Source organism: Budorcas taxicolor, chromosome 11 (genome assembly GCF_023091745.1).
Source record: "Budorcas taxicolor isolate Tak-1 chromosome 11, Takin1.1, whole genome shotgun sequence".
Taxonomy (NCBI): Eukaryota; Metazoa; Chordata; class Mammalia; order Artiodactyla; family Bovidae; genus Budorcas; species Budorcas taxicolor.
In genome coordinates, this window is record NC_068920.1 from 159,159,975 (window position 1) to 159,177,270 (window position 17,296).

General features: G+C 53.7%; 1 protein-coding gene and 1 non-coding gene across 2 annotated transcripts; one reads left to right on the top strand and one right to left on the bottom strand.

Annotated features, from left to right (window-relative positions):
• Positions 1–6,044: 6,044 nt before the first annotated feature.
• On the bottom strand, positions 6,045–12,992 carry C11H9orf50 (chromosome 11 C9orf50 homolog). The gene is made up of 7 exons (XM_052648285.1): positions 12,473–12,992; positions 12,075–12,168; positions 11,866–11,979; positions 8,703–8,863; positions 6,843–7,008; positions 6,533–6,689; positions 6,045–6,216 (listed from the first exon to the last, which is right to left on the bottom strand). The coding sequence occupies exons 1-7, from the start codon at positions 12,990–12,992 to the stop codon at positions 6,112–6,114; spliced, it is 1,317 nt and encodes a 438-aa protein (XP_052504245.1). The 3' UTR covers positions 6,045–6,111.
• Positions 12,993–16,292: 3,300 nt separating this feature from the next.
• On the top strand, positions 16,293–16,365 carry TRNAG-CCC (transfer RNA glycine (anticodon CCC)). The gene has a single exon. It is a non-coding gene; the product is annotated as a tRNA-Gly (tRNA).
• Positions 16,366–17,296: the final 931 nt, after the last annotated feature.

A 17,296-nucleotide genomic window follows, 5' to 3' on the forward strand; every position in this document is an offset into this window, starting at 1 on the left:
GACCACCCTGCTTGCCCCTGGGGAGAGGAAGGCCCAGGATCCCATGTTGGCCTCTCTTCCTGCTGAATTTGAATCCTGACTCCAACACTTAAAAACAAAGTCACCTTGAGAAAGCGATCAGCCTCTCTGGGTTTTGGTTTCCCAACAAGGAACGGTTGTGAGAGAAGGTCCAGGCTGGGGAGGTTGGTGGGAGGGGGTGGGTTGGTGGTGGTGATGGTGGGGTGGAGGGGGTGGAGGGAGGGTGGCGGTGGGGGGAGGGGGCTCTGGTCTGGGACACACGTGGACCTGGCTCCAGTTCCAGCGGTAGGCACGGCCTGGACAAGACCCCGTAACTTCCCTGGGCCTCAGTTTCCTTATTTGCTAAGAAGATGCCCTCCAGGGGGTGGAGAGGCCCAGTGACGGGGGACCCCAGGAGAAGGGAGGGGTGCTTTTCCTGCTTCTCCCATCACCTCCTTCTGCGCTGGGTTGGGAGCATTCCTCCCTCCCCACCAGCCTTCAAGCTAGCCGCAGCTCTGTCTGCCAGCCCTGGTTTGGCACAGGTCTACCCACGGCCCAGGCAGGCGGTCCAGGGTAGGGGGTGGAATGAGGTGGGTGCTACTATGGCTCAGATTGAGGAGGGCAGACAGGAACCGGAAGAGACCAGTGTGTGGGGCGGAGGGTGGCCGACCTGCCTTGCCCCACCCTCTGGAGATTCAGGGGATCTGCGGTTGTGGGAGCAAGAGCTGGAGGGGTGGCCAGCTCCAGCCACAGCTGCTTCCCGGGGCCTTCCAGCCGTGCGGCTCCCTGGAGCCCAGGAGGGACTGGCCACGTGCCAGCCCTGAGTGGTAATGTACCAGCGAGAAGGACCCCGCTGGGGACCCTGGGGAGGGGTCGCTCCCCTCCCTGAAGCAAGTCCCTCCCTCCCTCCCCCTTCTTAGTCACCCCAAGTCCAAGCTCTGTGTGCAGAGGGGCAGGGGCATGCTGGAAAGGTCTACAGAGGACTGCGGTGGGGGCTGCATCTGCGGCCTCCCAGGCAACAAGTGCACCCAGAAGGTGGGGGGTGCGGTCGCTGGCAGACCGCTGGGTATGTGGGTGTTCCGTTATGTGGGGTTTCTAACTGTGTGGTGTGGGTCTTGGGATGTGGTGCCTGTGTGTGTGATGTGTCTGTGCGTGTGCGGTGCGTGTGTGATGCGTGTGTTTATGTGCGTGTGTGTGTGCGCGCGCGCGCGCAGGCGCCTGTCCGCGGCTGTCCCCGTGTGTCCCTGCGTTTCTGCTGGGAGTGGCGGGAGGGGAGGCTCGGGGCCGCTCAAGGTCCTCTTGACACGGAATCCGTGTCTGTCGAGGAGGGAGACAGGAGAGAGGACGAGAACGCGGAGAGGGAAGGAAGAAATGGAAGGCTGGAGGGGGACCCCGGGGGAGGGGGACGATGCGAGCTGAAGGGATGCGAGGCGGGGCGTGGCGGGGTGGGGGCGAGGAGCGAAGGGGTCCCCGACAAGCCGGCCTGCGGGACCCCGCGTGGCCGCCCGCCGGGTCCCCGCCGCCAGCTCTGGGGGGCCCCGACACCCCGACTCCCGCCCCCGTGCTCTGCACGCGGGACTCCATCTCCAGTGCTCGCGGCTGACCCCGCTGTTGCAAGCTTAAGCAGATTTTTTGCTTTAACGACAAAAAAACGAGAAAGAGTCGTTGGGGGAGGGGGTTGGGAGCGTCCCCCGGGGTCCCGGTCCGCGGTCCGGTGCGGAGAGCTCGCGCAGGGGGCAGGACGCCAGGCGCCAGCGCCGCGCGAGGGGAAAAGTTTCCGACCCTTGAGCAAGAGGCTGAGAAGTTTCGGCCGCGCCGGGCGGCGCCAAAGCCAGGCCAACACTGCCCCCGCGTGGGCACGGCGCGGCGCTGCAGCCGGTGGCCTCCTTTGGGGGGGGTGGTCCGCGGCGACTCTGCAGGGGGTACATACTGAGGCTCGGAGCCGGTGAGCTTGGCCTGCGCAAAAGCCAAGAGAAGGAGGTGTAGTAGAAGCAAGCCTCCTTTTGGAGTCGCAGGCTCTCCAGGAAACAGAACCACTGCTGGTGGACTGGGAGGGCGTGCAAGTCAGAGAGTGGGGATGGGAGAGATTAAGTCATCCCAGGGATTGCAATCCCCCTGTGGTCCCATCCCCCACAGGGTTTGTAGATCCGTGACTTGAGAGTCCCTTAGTCTGCAAGGAGATCCAGCCAGTCCATCCTAAAGGAAATCAGTCCTGGGTGTTCATTGGAAGGACTGATGCTGAAGCTGAAACTCCAATACTTTGGCCACCTGATGCGAAGAACTGATTCATTGGCAAAGACCCTGATGCTGGGAAAGATTGAAGGCAGAAGGAGAAGGGGATGACAGAGGATGAGATGGTTGGATGGCATCACCGACTCAATGGACATGAGTCTAAGTAAACTCCGGGAGTTGGTGGTGGACAAGGAGGCCTGGCGTGCTGCAGTCCATGGGGTCGCAAAGAGTCAGACAGGATTGACAGACTGAACTGAACTGAACTGACCCCTTTGTGGAGGCAAAGCCTGTTCAAAACAGCACCCTCAACTTCTATTACCATATGTAAAATAGATAGCCAAGCGGGAATTTGCTGTCTGGCTCAGGAAACTCTAACAGGGGCTCTCTGTCAACCTAGAGGGGTGGGATGGGGAAGGAGGTGGGAGGGAGGTTCAAAAGGGAGGGGATATATGTATACCTATGGCTGATTCATGTTGAGGTTTGACAAAAAACAGCAAAATTCTATAAAGCAATTATCCTTCAATTAATAAAAAAAGAAAGAAAACAGCACCCTCCTCCATCCACAACCCATCCTGGTCCCACAAACCCTGCGGCCCGTCCAGCCCACCTTCCATCCCTTCCTCCTCAGCAGTGCAGCCACTGAGTGTGGGTTCCGAGGCTGTTTCCTCGGTGGCCAGGAGGTGGCGAAAGAGACCTCGACGCTGGCCTTGGCGAGGGATTGGAGCCACAGCGCGGCTTCAGGAAGGGGAGGGGGCTGAACTCTGCCCAGTGGCGGGCATGCAGGTGTGTGGCAGGGCCAAACCTGGCACACAGGCAGAAAGAGGTGGCGCTGATGGGTCAGTGCAGCGTCAGGAGGACTCCAGGCGGTTCCTGCCACCTTGTCCTTCACCACCTCCTGATGTGACTCCAAACACTCCCCCACTCCCAGTACCACCCCAGCCCCAACCAGGAGAGAAACATCTGGCCCCTGCCCACCCAGATGCTTGCCCTCCAGGGACCAGACAGTGAAAACCTGGCCTGGGGAAGGCTCCCTTCCGCCACAGTCTGGACGCACTTCCCCTACCAGGGAGTCCCACAAGCAGCCTCTCCGTTCAGTCTCCAACTCTCCAACCCCACGGACTGCAGCACACCAGGCTTCCCTGGTCATCACCAACTCTCCGAGCTTGCTCAAACTCATGTCCATCAAGTCTTTGATGGACCATTTCATCCAACCATCTCATCCTCTGTTGTTCCCTTCTCCTGCCTTCAATCTTTCCCAGCATCATGGTCTTTTCCAATGAGTCAGTTCTTTGCCTTAGGTGGCCAAAGTATTGGAGCTTCAGCATCAGCCCTTCCAATGAATATTCAAGACTGATTTCCTTTAGGATTGACTGGTTTGATCTCCTTGCAGTCCAAGGGACTCTCAAGAGTCTTCCCACAGTTTACAAGTATCAATTCTTTGGCACTCAGCTTTCTTTATGATCCAACTGACTACTGGAAAAACCACAGCTTTGACTATACAGAACTTTGTCAGTAAAGTAATGTCTCTACTTTTTAATATGTGTCTAGGTTTGTCATAGCTTTTCTTCCAAGGAGCAAGCATCTTTTAACTTCATGGCTGCAGTCACCATCTGCAGTGATTTTGAAGCCCAGGAAAATAAAATCTCTCACTGTTTCCATTATTTTCCCATCTATTTGTCATGAAATGATGGGACTGGATGCCATGATCTTAGTTTTTTTGAATGTTGAGTTTTAAGGCAGTTTTTTCACTCTCCTCCTTCACTTTCATCAAGAGGCTCTTTAGTTCCTCTTCACTTTCTGCCGACAGTGCTTAGCAACCCCCTATCCCGAAGCTGGAGAAGGAAATGGCAACCCACTCTAGTATTCTTGCCTGGAAAATTCCATGGACTGAGGAGCCTGATGGGCTACAGTCCATGGGGTCGCAAAGAGTCAGACAAAACTGAGCGACTTCAATTCACTTCACTTTCTGCCATAAGGGTAGTGTCATCTGCATATCTGAGGTTATTGATATTTCTCCCGGCAATCTTTGATTCCAGCTTGTGCTTCATCCAGCCCAGCATTTCACATGATGTACTCTGCATATAAGTTACATAAGCAGAGTGACAATATACAGCGTTCACATACTCCCTCTCCCAGTTTTGAACAGTTTAAACTATTGCTTCTTGATCTGCATACAGATTTCCCAGGTGGCAGGTAAAGAGGTCTGGTATACCCATCTCTTTAAGAATTTTCCACAGCTTGTTGTGATTCACACAGTCAAAGGCTGTAGTGTAGTTGATGAAGCAGATGTTTTTCTGGAATTCTCTTGCTTTTTCTATGATCCAACGGATGTTGGCAATTTGATTACTGGTTCCTCTGCCTTTTCTAAATCCAACTCGAACATCTAAAAGTTCTTGGTTAATGTACTTTTGAAGCCTGGCTTGGAGAATTTTGAGCATTACTTTACTAGCATGTGAGACGAGCGCAATTGTGCGGTAGTTTGAGCATTCTTTGGCATTGCCCTTCTTTGGGATTGAAATGAAAACTGACCTTTTCCAGTCCTGTGGCCACTGCTGAGTTTTCCAAGTTTGCTGGCATATTGAGTGCAGCACTTTCACAGCATCATCCTTTAGGATTTGAAATAGCTCAGCTGGAATTCCATCGCCTCCACTAGCCTTGTTCATAGTGATGCTTCCTAAGGCCCATTTGACTTAGCATTCCAGGATGTCTGGCTCTAGGTGAGTGATCACACCATCGTGGTCATCTGGGTCATTAAGATCTTTTTTGTATAGTTCTTCTGTGTATTCTTGCCACCTCTTCTTAATATCTTCTGCTTCAGTTAGGTCCATATCATTTCTGTCCTTTATTGTGCCCATCTTTCATGAAATGTTCCCTTGGTATCTCTCATTTTCTTAAAGAAATCTCTAGTCTTTCCCAATCTATTGTTTTCCTCTATTTCTTTGCATTGATCGTTCAGGAAGGCTTTCTTATCTCTCCTTGCTATTCTTTGGAACTCTGCATTCAGATGGGTATATCTTTCCATTTCTCCTTTGTCTTTCACTTCTCTTCTTTTCTCAGCTATTTGTAAGGTCTCCTCAGACAACCATTTTGCCTTTTTGCATTTCTTTTTCTTGGGCATGGTTTTGATCACAGTCTCCTGTACAGTGTTACCAACTGCCATCCACAGTTCTTCAGATCATCTGTCTATCCGATCTGATCCTTTGAATCTATTTATCACTTCCACTGCATAATTGTAAGGGATTTGATTTAGGTCATACTTGAATGGTCTAGTGGTTTTCCTTACTTTCTTCAATTTAGGTCTGAATTTTGCAATAAGGAGTTCATGATCTGAGCCACAGTCAGCTTCTGGTCTTGTTTTTGCTGACTATATAGAGCTTCTGTATCTTCGACTGCAAAGAATATAATCAGTCTGATTTCGGTATTGACCATCTGGTGATGTTCATGTGTAGAGTCGCCTCTTGTGTTGTTGAAGAGGGTCCTCTTCCAACAACAAGCAGCCTTTGGTTCCAGTCAAAGATGGAGGCTGGGGGGGTGGTGGTTCAGAGCAGGTGCCTGTTTCAGGTGTGGGCTGATCAAGGTTGACAGAGGCTTGGTCCCAGGTTTGAGGTATAAGGCAGGGTCTCCCACCTCCCAGAATGGTTCACTTGGAACAAGCCTGACCCCTAAAGATGCCTCGCTTCCTCATCTTCTGTGACCCTACCCCTTCCGTACCCCTGGTCCAGGACCCCTGAAGACTAGCAACCAGGCACCTGGAGAGGTTTGCAGGGTGAGACCCGGCAGCAGATACCAGCCACCTGGGATGTGCTTTTATTTGTGGGTCAGGGAAGGCCTCTCTTCACCCCTCACCCATGTCCACGGCTGGGCTTGGACACCAGTGACCATTCACCTCTGGGTGCGATGAGATGCTGAAGGCAGGAGGAGCTGGTACCCCTTAGGGCGGCCTCGTTTTAGGACTGTGTGCAGCACCAAGCTGGGCAGGAAGGACTCCTAGAGAGAGAAGCAGGGCCATTTTCAGGGGCCTCTGGGCAGGAGATGGGGTTTCCTGGGCCCAGGGAGTTCTACACTGCAGCCCGAGGGGGCAGACACCGCTTTCAGCCCCATTTTACAGATGCAGAAACTGACATAAAAAAGCCCCCACCTATAGCAAGGTAGGAGCTGGAATCTGACCCCAGGCGGTCCATCCTGAAAGCCCACCCCTTAGGCAAGCACATACAGAGGCTTTACCCAGAGACCAAGTCACCCCACTGGGCACCCTCCCACCAGGCAGGGCGCTCCAGGCGGCTGGCCACCGGCAAGTGCTCACCAGCTTCTGGCTCCAGGAACAGGGCGATTTGCCCACCTGCTCCAGGATGGTTTTGAGGTCCCCCCGCTGCCTCTGGGCGGTGGCCCTGGGGATGAAGGGCAGGCTGCTGTTCATGGAAGTGTCCTCAGGGAGGTGGCCTTTCGGCTCCAGGGTGGACCTGAGGGGGACAGGCGCCCATGAGCTGCGTGGACCCTGAGTCCCAGGTCCACACGTCGCTGGCAGGACCCTCCAGGGCCCAGACCACCGCTGGACAGGGTAGTTTACAGGGGGAGGAGGCGCGTGAATCCCGTCCCCTTCCACAAAGCCTCACAGGCCAGGGAAGTCCCAGCTGAAGGGGCTGGCCGCGGTCTCCTCCTTGGCCCTCGGGTACAGGGCTTTGGGCAAGCTCTCCAGCCATCTCCCGATACTGCCGAACACCCGATCCGATGCTGTCGACTGGGGGCTGGCTGTCCTGTTCTCGAAGATGCCCTGCCGGGCTGAAGGAGAGGGGGCATGGGTGAGATCTCTTCCCTGGGCGGGGCCACCTGTACCCCACCCTCCCCCCTCTTCCCTGTGACAGGCAGAGCCCTGTCTCCATGGCAACCCCAGGCTCCCCAGCACCTTCTGGCTGCCTCCAGAGAAGACTCTGGTTTTAAAACTATCCTGCATGACTGTTTCTGCCTTTCTTATCCAAGCTCTGCACTGCCCCCCATCCTCTCCCCACACACCCACTCCTGCTCCAGCCCAAAACAGGCCCCCTTTTCCCACCATGGGAAGCCCAGTGGCCCCACCAGGGAATCCAAGCAATGATGCTGAGAATCCTACAGGGTTGGAGCCTTTCCTGCCCAACAGCTGCCCCTCTGGCTGGTCAGGAAGCCTGAAATCCCCGCTCTGGTGCCCCGAGGAGATGGCCACAGCTCCTGTGCCCAGCAACTGCCCAGGAAGTGTCTCCCGTGCCAGCCAGCTGCCATTCTCAAGAAACTTTCTCCAGCCTCCTCCCCACCCCTCCCTTTGCTGGGATTCCCAGAAGTGGCTGGGGTGGACGCTGACTTCTCAGCTGCTTGTCATCTGCTCTTGGAGCCTTGGCTTCCCCCATCAAACAAAACTGGGCAAAGTTTCAGCTTCCACCTCCAACTTCCTGTGATCCTGAGGGGGCTGGGTCAGGCTCCTCCTGAATTGGCCAAGGTCCTGGATTTTGAGGACTTTACCCCCAGCGAGGGCAGGAGGAGAAGGGGGCAACAGAGGATGAGGTGGTTGGATGGCATCATTGACTCAATGGAAACTAATTTGAACAAGCTCTGGGAGTTGGTGAAGGACAGGGAAGCCTGGTGTGCTGCAGTCCATGGGGTCACAAACAGTTGGACATGACTAAGCAACTGAAAAATAAAAATCCCCAGCAAGGCTTTGGAGCAGCTGTTCTCTGAAAGTGCACACAGTCGACGCTTAATAAATAGATGAGGCTATTGGATTACTGGATCCTGAGAAGAGAAAGGGCCAGGCAGATGGGGAAAGGGGGCCTTGGGAAGGGTTCATGCTAGAGCGAGGATGTGCATTCTTCCTGCTTGCCTCTTGTGACACCCACTTCAGGAAACAATGGAAACTGCCAGCACCAATACGACCGCATCCATCACCCAAGGAACCGAGAGCACAGTTCCCCCGGGGAACCTGGGACTGATGGTCGGTTCCGAGCTTCCTTGCTGGATCAGGCAGTGCCAGCCTCCCACAGAGGTGTGATCCTCTAGAACTTTCTGGACACCTCCCCAGCCAGGCCCCTGAGGTCTGCCTTCATGGGTCGGGGAAAAGCTTCGGGTGTCCCAGTTCCCACCTTCTCCAGCCCCTGGAGGCCAGATGCGGGGTCTGCAGGCTGTGGGTGCGGGTTCCAAGGTGGGCAGAGGATACAGCATGTGGGGACCCTTGGAAGTGAGCAATCCTTCCGTGGTGGCCAGGCCTGGGCAGACCCTGTTCTCTGGGCCCAGCTGCTCCCTGGCACCATCTGCCTTGAGCCACCTCTGCTGGACCTCAGACGATCCTTGAAGGTCACCCTAAGAGCTTCTGGAAAGGCCAGTTCAGGGGCCTCCTCTGCGGGGTCAGTGGCCTCTTGGCCTTTGCAGTACCTGGGCCTAGCCTCTGCTGGCCAGGCTTCAGGCTGGAACTTTCCGGAGTCCCGGGGCTCCCCCTCCTGTCTGCTCACCGGCACAGCTGCGTTCCCAGTAACGGAGCGCTGTGTCCCTCAGCGTCTCATCAGCGAATCGCACTCGGAAAGGGCAACATCGCCTGCGGTGCCCTGAGCCTTCCCCTGAGGAGTTGTGGGTGAGCACAGCCTTGAGCTTCGGGGCCTGTGTAGCCTGGGGCCTGGTGAGACAGATGAGAGGGGTTCAGCCGCCAGCCTCCATGCCACCCCGGCAACACACATGTCCACCAGAGCTCTCTGGGATCCTGACCATCAGAGCAGGTCCCTCCTGAACACTTCCTGCCCCGCAAAGCAATGGATCAAGCACATAACAGGCATCAGCCCACCAAACCCGCACCACCCTGTGAAACACGATTATTAGTCCCATTTTACCGATGAGGAAACTGAGGCACAGAGGTTTTTTGATTTTTTTTTTTTTTTGCAACTTGTCCAAGATCGCACAGCTAGTTAGGGGTGGGACTGGGCTATGAATCCTGGTTCCAGACCGGGTACTCTTGTATATCAAGCAATTCAGCAGAGAGAAGAAGGATATGAACTCAGGAGTTGGGCGGTCCCTGGGTTTCAATTCTAACCCTTGGAGCCTCAGTTTCTTTGTCTGTAAAATGGGATCATCGTGCCCACAGTACAGGGCTGGGAAGACATGAAAAAGACTGCAAAGCACCCCCCCCACACACACCCCGCCCCCCCAGGGTCTGCAGGGCCAAGAGTAAACATCTCTGAGAACTGTTCCTCATAGTCATCAATTTCAACTATGAACCATCCCAGTCCTGTGACACTGGGCAGACCACCAGCAGATCTCCCCTTTAAGTTATGTACTGTGTATTGTGGACAGGATAACAACATCCTTATAACAGTTTGCATGAGTGCGTGCTAAGTCACTTCAGTCATCTCCGGCTCTTTGTGGCCTTATGAACTACTGACTTCCAGGCTCCTCTGTCCATGGGATTCTCCAGGCAAGAATACTGGAGTGAGTTGCCATGCCCTCCTCCAGGGGATCTTCCCAACTGGAGGCGGGTTCTTTACCACTAGCGCCACCTGGGAAGCCCTGTAAGAGTCTGAGTGCATGCTAAGTTGCTTCAGTTGTGTTGACTCTTTGTGACCCTATGAACTGTAGCTTGCCAGGCTCCTCTGTCCATGGGATTCTCCAGGCAAGAATACTAGAGTGGGTTGCCGTGCCCTACTCCAGGGGATCTTCCTGACCCAGGGATCAAACTCGCATCTTTTTTGTCTAACCTGCATTGATAGGCGGCTTCTTTACACTAACATCCCTCCTAGAAGTGCGCTAAGAGTTCGTAGAGTATCAGATAAAATGTGAGGCGTCTAGTTTGAAGCCTGGCCAGGGGCCTGGGCTCAGTAAAGGGGATCTGTGATTATTACATTTACTGCTATTCATTTCAGCCTCCAAAGCAAGGCTGCAGGACGGTGTGCTCGATGCACTGAGGGCTCTGTTTTTCAGAAATGCCGTGTTTGATCTTAAGTACATGCCTATGGATATATCTGTCTCCATTTATCTGACCACATCTTTATGTCCATGTGGACACAGAGAGGACACTTTTCATGAGTCCCTTGAAGAGTCAGGCACCCAGTAGATGACCAAGACAGTATCAGCTACATGCATTGGGACCTAGTTACGCAACAGTGGTGCATATCCATAGGCGGTGTATTCCTGGAGCACTGAGCCAAGAAGGGTTCTGAAGCTCAGTGGGGGAAAAGTGCTGTGCTCAATTAGTAATGTCTGCCATGGGCCCAGGATGAGAAGGAATGGCATGTCTAGCGTATGTACTGTCCTTGGTCTTAAAACTCAAGGACGATGCTCTTCACCTTTCATCCAGAGTTAAGCAGGGGGAACTACTTCTGCATTATTTTCTCCCTCCCTTAGAGCTATTGCATCCAGGTCCAGCTAAGTTCTAGTGCCCAGGCTCTTCCTACTTCCATTCCTTAGTCTATTTCCCCCAATATTTGACATATGTGCCGTGCTCAGTCACTCAGTCATGGCCGGCTCTCTGTAACCCCATGGGCTGTAGCCCACGAGGCTCCTCTGTCCATGGAATTCTCCAGGCAAGAATACTGGAGTGGGTTGCCATTTCCTTCTCCATTGACTTCCTCCCTGGGTCTTCCCTGGTGGCTCAGAGGTTAAAGCATCTGCCTGCAATGGAGGAGACCCGGGTTCAATCCCTGGGTCGGGAAAATCCCCTGGAGAAGGAAATGGCAACCCACTCCAGTATTCTTGCCTGGAGAATCCCATGGACAGAGGAGCCTGGTGGGCTACAGTCCACAGGGTCGCAAAGAGACACGACTGAGCAACTTCACTTTCTCCACTGACATATAGTAAAAGTGAATCAAAGTTAGAGGAAGAGATGGATGAATGAATGGCAGGGTGGGTGAGAGAATGGGTTGGTGGGTGGGTGGGTGGATGGACTGACGGATGAATTAGTGAAAAGGTCTTTTTTATTTGGCATACCACTCGGCTTGCAGGACCTTAGTTCCCCAACCAGGGGTAGAATCCAGGCCACAGAAGTGAAAGCATTGGGTCCTAACCGCTGGACTGCCAGGGAATTCCCCGAAAGGTCTTAGCATAAGGTTTGGATCTCAGGAGGATAGGTAGATGTATGGATACATGGGTGGATGAATGATTATGCAGGTGGGTATGTAGACTGGCTTCATGCTTAGATTAGTGATGGACAGTATCCTGGATTTACAAGTGGATGGAAGGATTGGTAGACGATCAATCACTGAATTCATGAATAGGTGGATAGAATTGTGGGAGTTTGTGAATAGCCGGCTGGCTGGAGAGATGGATTAATGAATCAACAGGAGACCTGATTCATGAGTGGATGGATGGATGGAGAGATTCATGAATAGATTGTAAAAGACCTGGTTCACAGATGTATGCAATGGTGGATGGGTGAACAGGAGAATGAATATATGAATGGATTCATCAGTGAATTATGAATGTGTGGGTGAAAGACCTGATTAATGAATGGGTGGATGGATTCATAGATGTTGATGGATGATCCTTAAACAGGTGGGGAGAAGAGTTGATTCATGGATGGACATATAGATGGATGAACAGGTGGACAGATGGATAAATTCTGGAAAGACAGAGGAAGGAAAGAAATGTTCTTTCTCCCCACCCCCCTACCCCCGTCCTCCCACAACTCACTGATTGGCCTTGACCGTGGTGAACTGCGGGTAATCTCTACTCAAGGGCCCCAGGGCAGGTATCTGATGAAGCAAAATCTTCTTAAGGCTATTCTTGAGGTAGGACGATTGGCCCCTTGAAAACAAATAGGCCACACCTGATATGAGGGTCCTCCATGGTCAGAGCGTTGGTGACAACCCTGTCCCCACGAAGAGGTCACTGACGCTTACCCAAGGTCTGGGAGGAAGTGGGAGCTGGAACACCGCGGAGGACTTCTGTTGAACTCTGACGCAGGATGCCTTTGATGTTGAGATGTTGCGGGTGCTGGGGTGGGGGTGGGGCAGGATGAAGTAGAAAGAGTTATGAGCCTTCGCTTGGGGGCAGTCTTTATTAGGGTCTTCCTGGTTGCATGGCTTTGGGCCTCAGTTTATTCATCTGTACAATGGCAGGGTTGCCCTCAAGCAGTGGTTGTCAGGATTCTGCCAGCCCTACTTCACTAATACAAGAATCCTATGCCAGGTGGTGTGACCCCCCCACCCCGACCACCCCCACTCCAACCACCCCCACCACCGGAAACGACGCAGCCCCGCCTTGCCCCGCCCCCTGGGGGGAGGCGTAGGGGCCTCACTCGGTGGGAGAAGCCGTTCCGCAGACTCAGCCCTTAACTGTCGCAGGAACTGCCGGAACCGGCCCGGGAGAACTTCTCCTAGGAGGGAGCCCAAGGAATCGGAGGTCTCCTTGGCCGAGCCCCTGCGAGGGTCCTTGCGCTGTCCGAGCTCGGGGCATGCGGGCGCCGATTCGGGGGGCTCGCGGGCCAAGAGCAGGGGCGGCAGCAGCAGCGACCTCAGCCCTGTCCGGCTCCTCGCCGGCCGCTGGGCCACGGTGGGCAGGACCGGCAGGCGGGACCGGGAGCGCCTGAAGCCCAGCCCGGGATCGGAGTGCAAGGACTCACACGCGGAGGCCTGCCACCACTCGGCGCCGCTCTCAGAAGCCCTCGAGACCCCGAAGACCCCCGCTCCCGAGGCTGCCCGGAGCTCCGGCCGCAGCAGCCTGGGCAGCAGCGGGTCTCTGCGCCGGCGATCGCCACCCCCGGGGAGCCCCTCGGGCGCCACCTTCTGGGCCCAGAAGCTGGGGCGACGCCGGGGCATGACTGGCCCTGCGCTCAGCTCAGGGCATCCTCACTCCAGTGGGGGGCGGAGGGCGGGTGCTGTGGGAAGTGGACAGTAGGGCGTAGACCAGCCCACCCCCCCCAGGCCATAGCGCCCAGAGCGCGGCAGTGTGGTTCGGGGGATTCCACCACTGGCCCGCCAGACAGTAAAAGTGGCTTCAGGCTAGAGCGCCCCGATCCTGTTTCCTCACCTGAAGAAACGGTGACGGTGAGAGTACCCACATTCTCAAGTTGCTGTGACGTTAAATGAGCCAGCAGATGTAAATGGCTTAGAATAATGCCAGGCACCTTGTACGTGCTTAACAAAGCCTAACTGCCATGATTATTTTAAAATTATTATTTAGGATTTAGTCTCAGCTCCATTACTTACTGGGGCTTCCCTGGTGGCTCAGACAGTCAAGAATCCCCCTGCAATGAGGGAGACCTCGGTTCCATCCCACGGTTGGGAAGATCCCCTGGAGAAGGGAATGGCTACCCACTCCAGTATTCTTGCCTGGAGAAGTCCATGGACAGAGGAGCCTGGCAGGCTTTACAGTCCATGGCGTCCGTAAGGAGTTGGACAGGACTGAGTGACTTTCACTGCCATTACTTATTAGCTGTACCCTTGCGCAAGCCAGCTGATTGCTCTCAGGGCCCTTATCTATAGAATGGGGATAACCCAGGGCCTGCTCCTTTGTGAGGATGAAACCGTGCCATGTGGAAAGCACTTGACACCTGGAGTGTTCAACTTGCTATACTGTGACTAGCTCTCAGGTAGAAACTGGAAAAGCTGGAACCAGCTTAAAGGGGTGGCTTGCCCTGCAGTTGCCCATTCCTGCTGGAGCCTCAGAGTCCCTTGGGTGGGAGCTTCTTGAAAATACAGATGCCCCAGATTCTGATTCACTGGGGTCAGGTCAAGACACTTATTTTTAACAAACTTCTCCTTTGGAGACAGAGCCCCAGACCCACCCCCCTCCCCCCACTGCCCCAGCTTCTGACACTGGGATCTGAGCCTGCTTCCTCCCTATCACACCCCACTCCCCAGACTGCTGTCAGCTCTGAACCAGCTTCCCGTGGTAAAGAATCCCCCTGCCAAGCAGGAGACTCAGGTTCAACCCGTGGATCGGGAAGATCCCCTGGAGGAGAAAACGGCAACCCACTCCAGTATTCTTGCCAGGAGAATCCCATGGACAGAGGAGCCTGGCAGGCTGCAGTCAATGGGGTCGCAAAGAGTCAGACATGACTGAGTGTGCACCCACGCACACGTGCACTGACCAGCTGCTAGTGTCACACTCACCCTAGTGGGGCTTTGAGGGGTGGGGCCAGAGATGGCCCCTTGAGTTTAGAGCCCCCTAACAGGTGGGCTGGTCCTTGGGAGAGCCCATCTTCCCGGCCTGGTCCCTCTGCTGGCCCCTCCCTGCTGCCTCCATGCCTTTCCAGAGTGATTGTGACCCGCCTGGCACTCAGGGCCAAGTAGGCGCTGAGGCTGGGTGCGGAGCAGAGGGCAGGGCTGTCATGCTCAGGATGTCAAGGCTGCAGTCACAAAGGGGTGTGGGGCTCCCCGCCAAGGCAACCAGGCCCAAGGCAGGGATGAAGGGCTGGGGGGTTCAGTTACCCGCTCTGGGCCTGGGAGGCTCAGATGGGTCAGGTTTGGGCTGGGGGGGCTCTGGAGTTAGAACTCGGAAGTCTGGGCAGTAAGAATGCGGTGGGCCTGGAAGCTGCGAGAACCAACTTTGAGCCTGCGCTCTGCTTCTGCACGCTGTTTGATGCTGGTTAAGTCTCCTTTCTCAGGGCTCCATGATAGAATGGACAGTTGGGCTCCATCTGTGACTCTCGGTTGGGAGGGGGCAGGGAGGAAACTTGTATTGTAAAACTTGAGTGAGGAACAAGGGTAGTTTGGGCAGTGATTTCACTGGCCTGATAGGATTTTACAGTTTGAAAATGGAAAAAAAGATGACTTTGAATTCACATTACAAGATGTCTGCCTGGAGGAGGCATCCCAGACAATGTAATGGATTTCTTTTCTTTTTTTTTTTTTGAAATTGGTTATTTATTTGGCTGTGTTAGGTCTTGGTTGTGGCATGTGGGCTCTCCATTGCCTCAAGCGAGATCTCTTGTTATGTACGATCTTTTGTTGTGACTTGTCGTGACCTACGGACCCTTCAGCTGGGGCACGCAGACTCATTTTTCTCCTTAGCTTGTGGGATCTTAGTTCCGCCACCAGGGATTGAACCCATGTCCCCTGCACTGCAAGGCAGATTCCTAACCCCTGGACCACCAGGGAAATCCCAATGTAATGTAGTTCTGCAAAGACTCCTCAACCAGGGATGGAAGAGCATCCTTCCTTGGGAAGTTAGAATATTGAGTCAGGAGAGTGAAAAATTTTTTCTATTTATTCTAAGGGTATGTGAGTTTTTAGAAAATGAATGAGGAACACCAGACTACCTAGATGATTTCTAAGAAACCCTCCAGCCCATATATGCTGCAGACATTTATTGAGTATCTATTACGTGCGAGGCTTGGGAATTCAGTGATGCGAGAGGCTTTGGAAGTCAGTTGCCCAGCCAGACCTGGAAAAGTCTTGGAGTCCAGATGCAGGGAAGGGACTTTGTCTTCCATGGACAGGAAAGAAAAAAAAAAAAGGTAGAGGTGGATTTTTAGGCACCCCCTGAAAGATCTAGACTCAGAGCCACACCCACGAAGATTATAGAAACTTCCTGATTGAGGCTGCCCAAGATTTATCCTCCTGCCGTAGAGGTGTGGAAAATGAAGCTTGGGAGAGGGGTCCGAGGCCAGGGAACCAAGTCGAAACTGGAGTGCCCTAGGGAGTCACGTATGGATGTGAGAGCTGGACTATAAAGAAAGCTGAAAAATAAAAGCTTAGTGTCGAAGAATTGATGCTTTTGAACTGTGGTGTTGGAGAAGACTCTTGAAAGTCCCTTGGACAGCAAGGAGATCCAACAAGCTAATCTTAAAGGAAATCAGTCCTGAATATTCATCGTGGAAAGACTGAAGCTGAAGCTGAAACTCCAATACTTTGGCCACCTGATGTGAAGAGGTGACTCACTGGAAAAGACCCTGACGCTGGGAAAGATTGAAGGCAAGAGGAGAAGCGGACGACATCCGCATCACTGACTCAATGGACACAAGTTTGAGTAAACTCTGGGAGTTAGTGATGGACAGGGAGGCCCATGGGGTGGCAAAGAGTCAGACATGACTGAGTGACTGAACTGAACTGAACTGAAGGGAGGATGCTACATAATATGGACAGATCTGGGGACTCAATAGCAGGTCGGGGACTTCCCTGGTGGTCCAGTGGCTAAAACTCTGTACTCCCAATGCAGGGGGCCCAGGTTCAATCCCTGGTCAGGGAACTAGATCCCAAATGCAACAACTAAGAGCCCACATGCTGCAACTAAGACCCAGCTCAGCCAAATAAATATTAAAAAAAAAAAATGGTGGGGCTTTTCAGGGCACCCCACTGCCCCACCATAGCTGTCACTTCATTAGAGCAAACACACTTTAAGCACCTCCCGTGTGCAGTGTCCAGGAGGCACTGTAAATCTAAGCCAGGATATCAGTTTAGGAAAAAAGAATTTATGATAAATATTGTGAATATTATGCTATACATGAATACAGTGACCAACATTATGAATCAGTTTCTATTTACCGACAGCCGGCTCCACACACAGGGCTGAAGGCTCAACTCACAGTATCCCACAGATGTAACCCTCGAGCATTGAAAAATGAGCAATTATTCTGTGCATCTGGCGAAAGTAGAGACTGAGGCTTGGAGAGGTTCACAAGGTCTTCTACCTGCAAGCTCACATGTTCATCTCGACTGCTTCAGGGACCAATTCAGAATTTGTGTTTGGGAGGAACCTCGGAGAGGGCAACCTTTTCGAAATGGAAACTTCATGGACTTGTTCTGCTTATTTGGAGTGGCAACCCCTTGGCATTGTCAAGGGCATTTTTCCTTTACTTTTTTTTGGATCTGTATATTTTAAGGATGTTAATTGTTATGGGTAGAGTTAAGGCTTGAATAAGGCTCTCTCCCCCGCCTCTTTTTTTTGTAACCCAGTGGAAGACCCACAAAATGCTCTTTTTAAGCCTGCTCCAAATGAGCTGGTGCACAAGCCGGAGGTGGGATAAGCTCTGCGCTACGGCTCTTTAACGGCAGGGAAGTTCTCGAGTTAGGGCCGAAGCCCAAGGGGGCGGCGGGGGCGGGGACAAGTCGCGCGCGGGGCGGAGCCCGAAGCGGCCCCGCCCTCAGAAGAGCGGAAGTGACGTAAGTGGGCAAAAGCG

Excerpts from the sequence above, each read along its gene's own strand:
- C11H9orf50 (XM_052648285.1), bottom strand. The coding sequence starts at position 12,992 with ATGCCCCGGCGTCGCCCCAGCTTCTGGGCCCAGAAGGTGGCGCCCGAG. Across the intron at positions 11,980-12,074 it reads CACTTCCTCCCAGACCTTGG|GGGCCAATCGTCCTACCTCA; the intron begins GTAAGCGTCAGT and ends TTTGTTTTCAAG. Across the intron at positions 6,217-6,532 it reads GTTCCTGGAGCCAGAAGCTG|GAGTCCTTCCTGCCCAGCTT; the intron begins GTGAGCACTTGC and ends TTCTCTCTCTAG.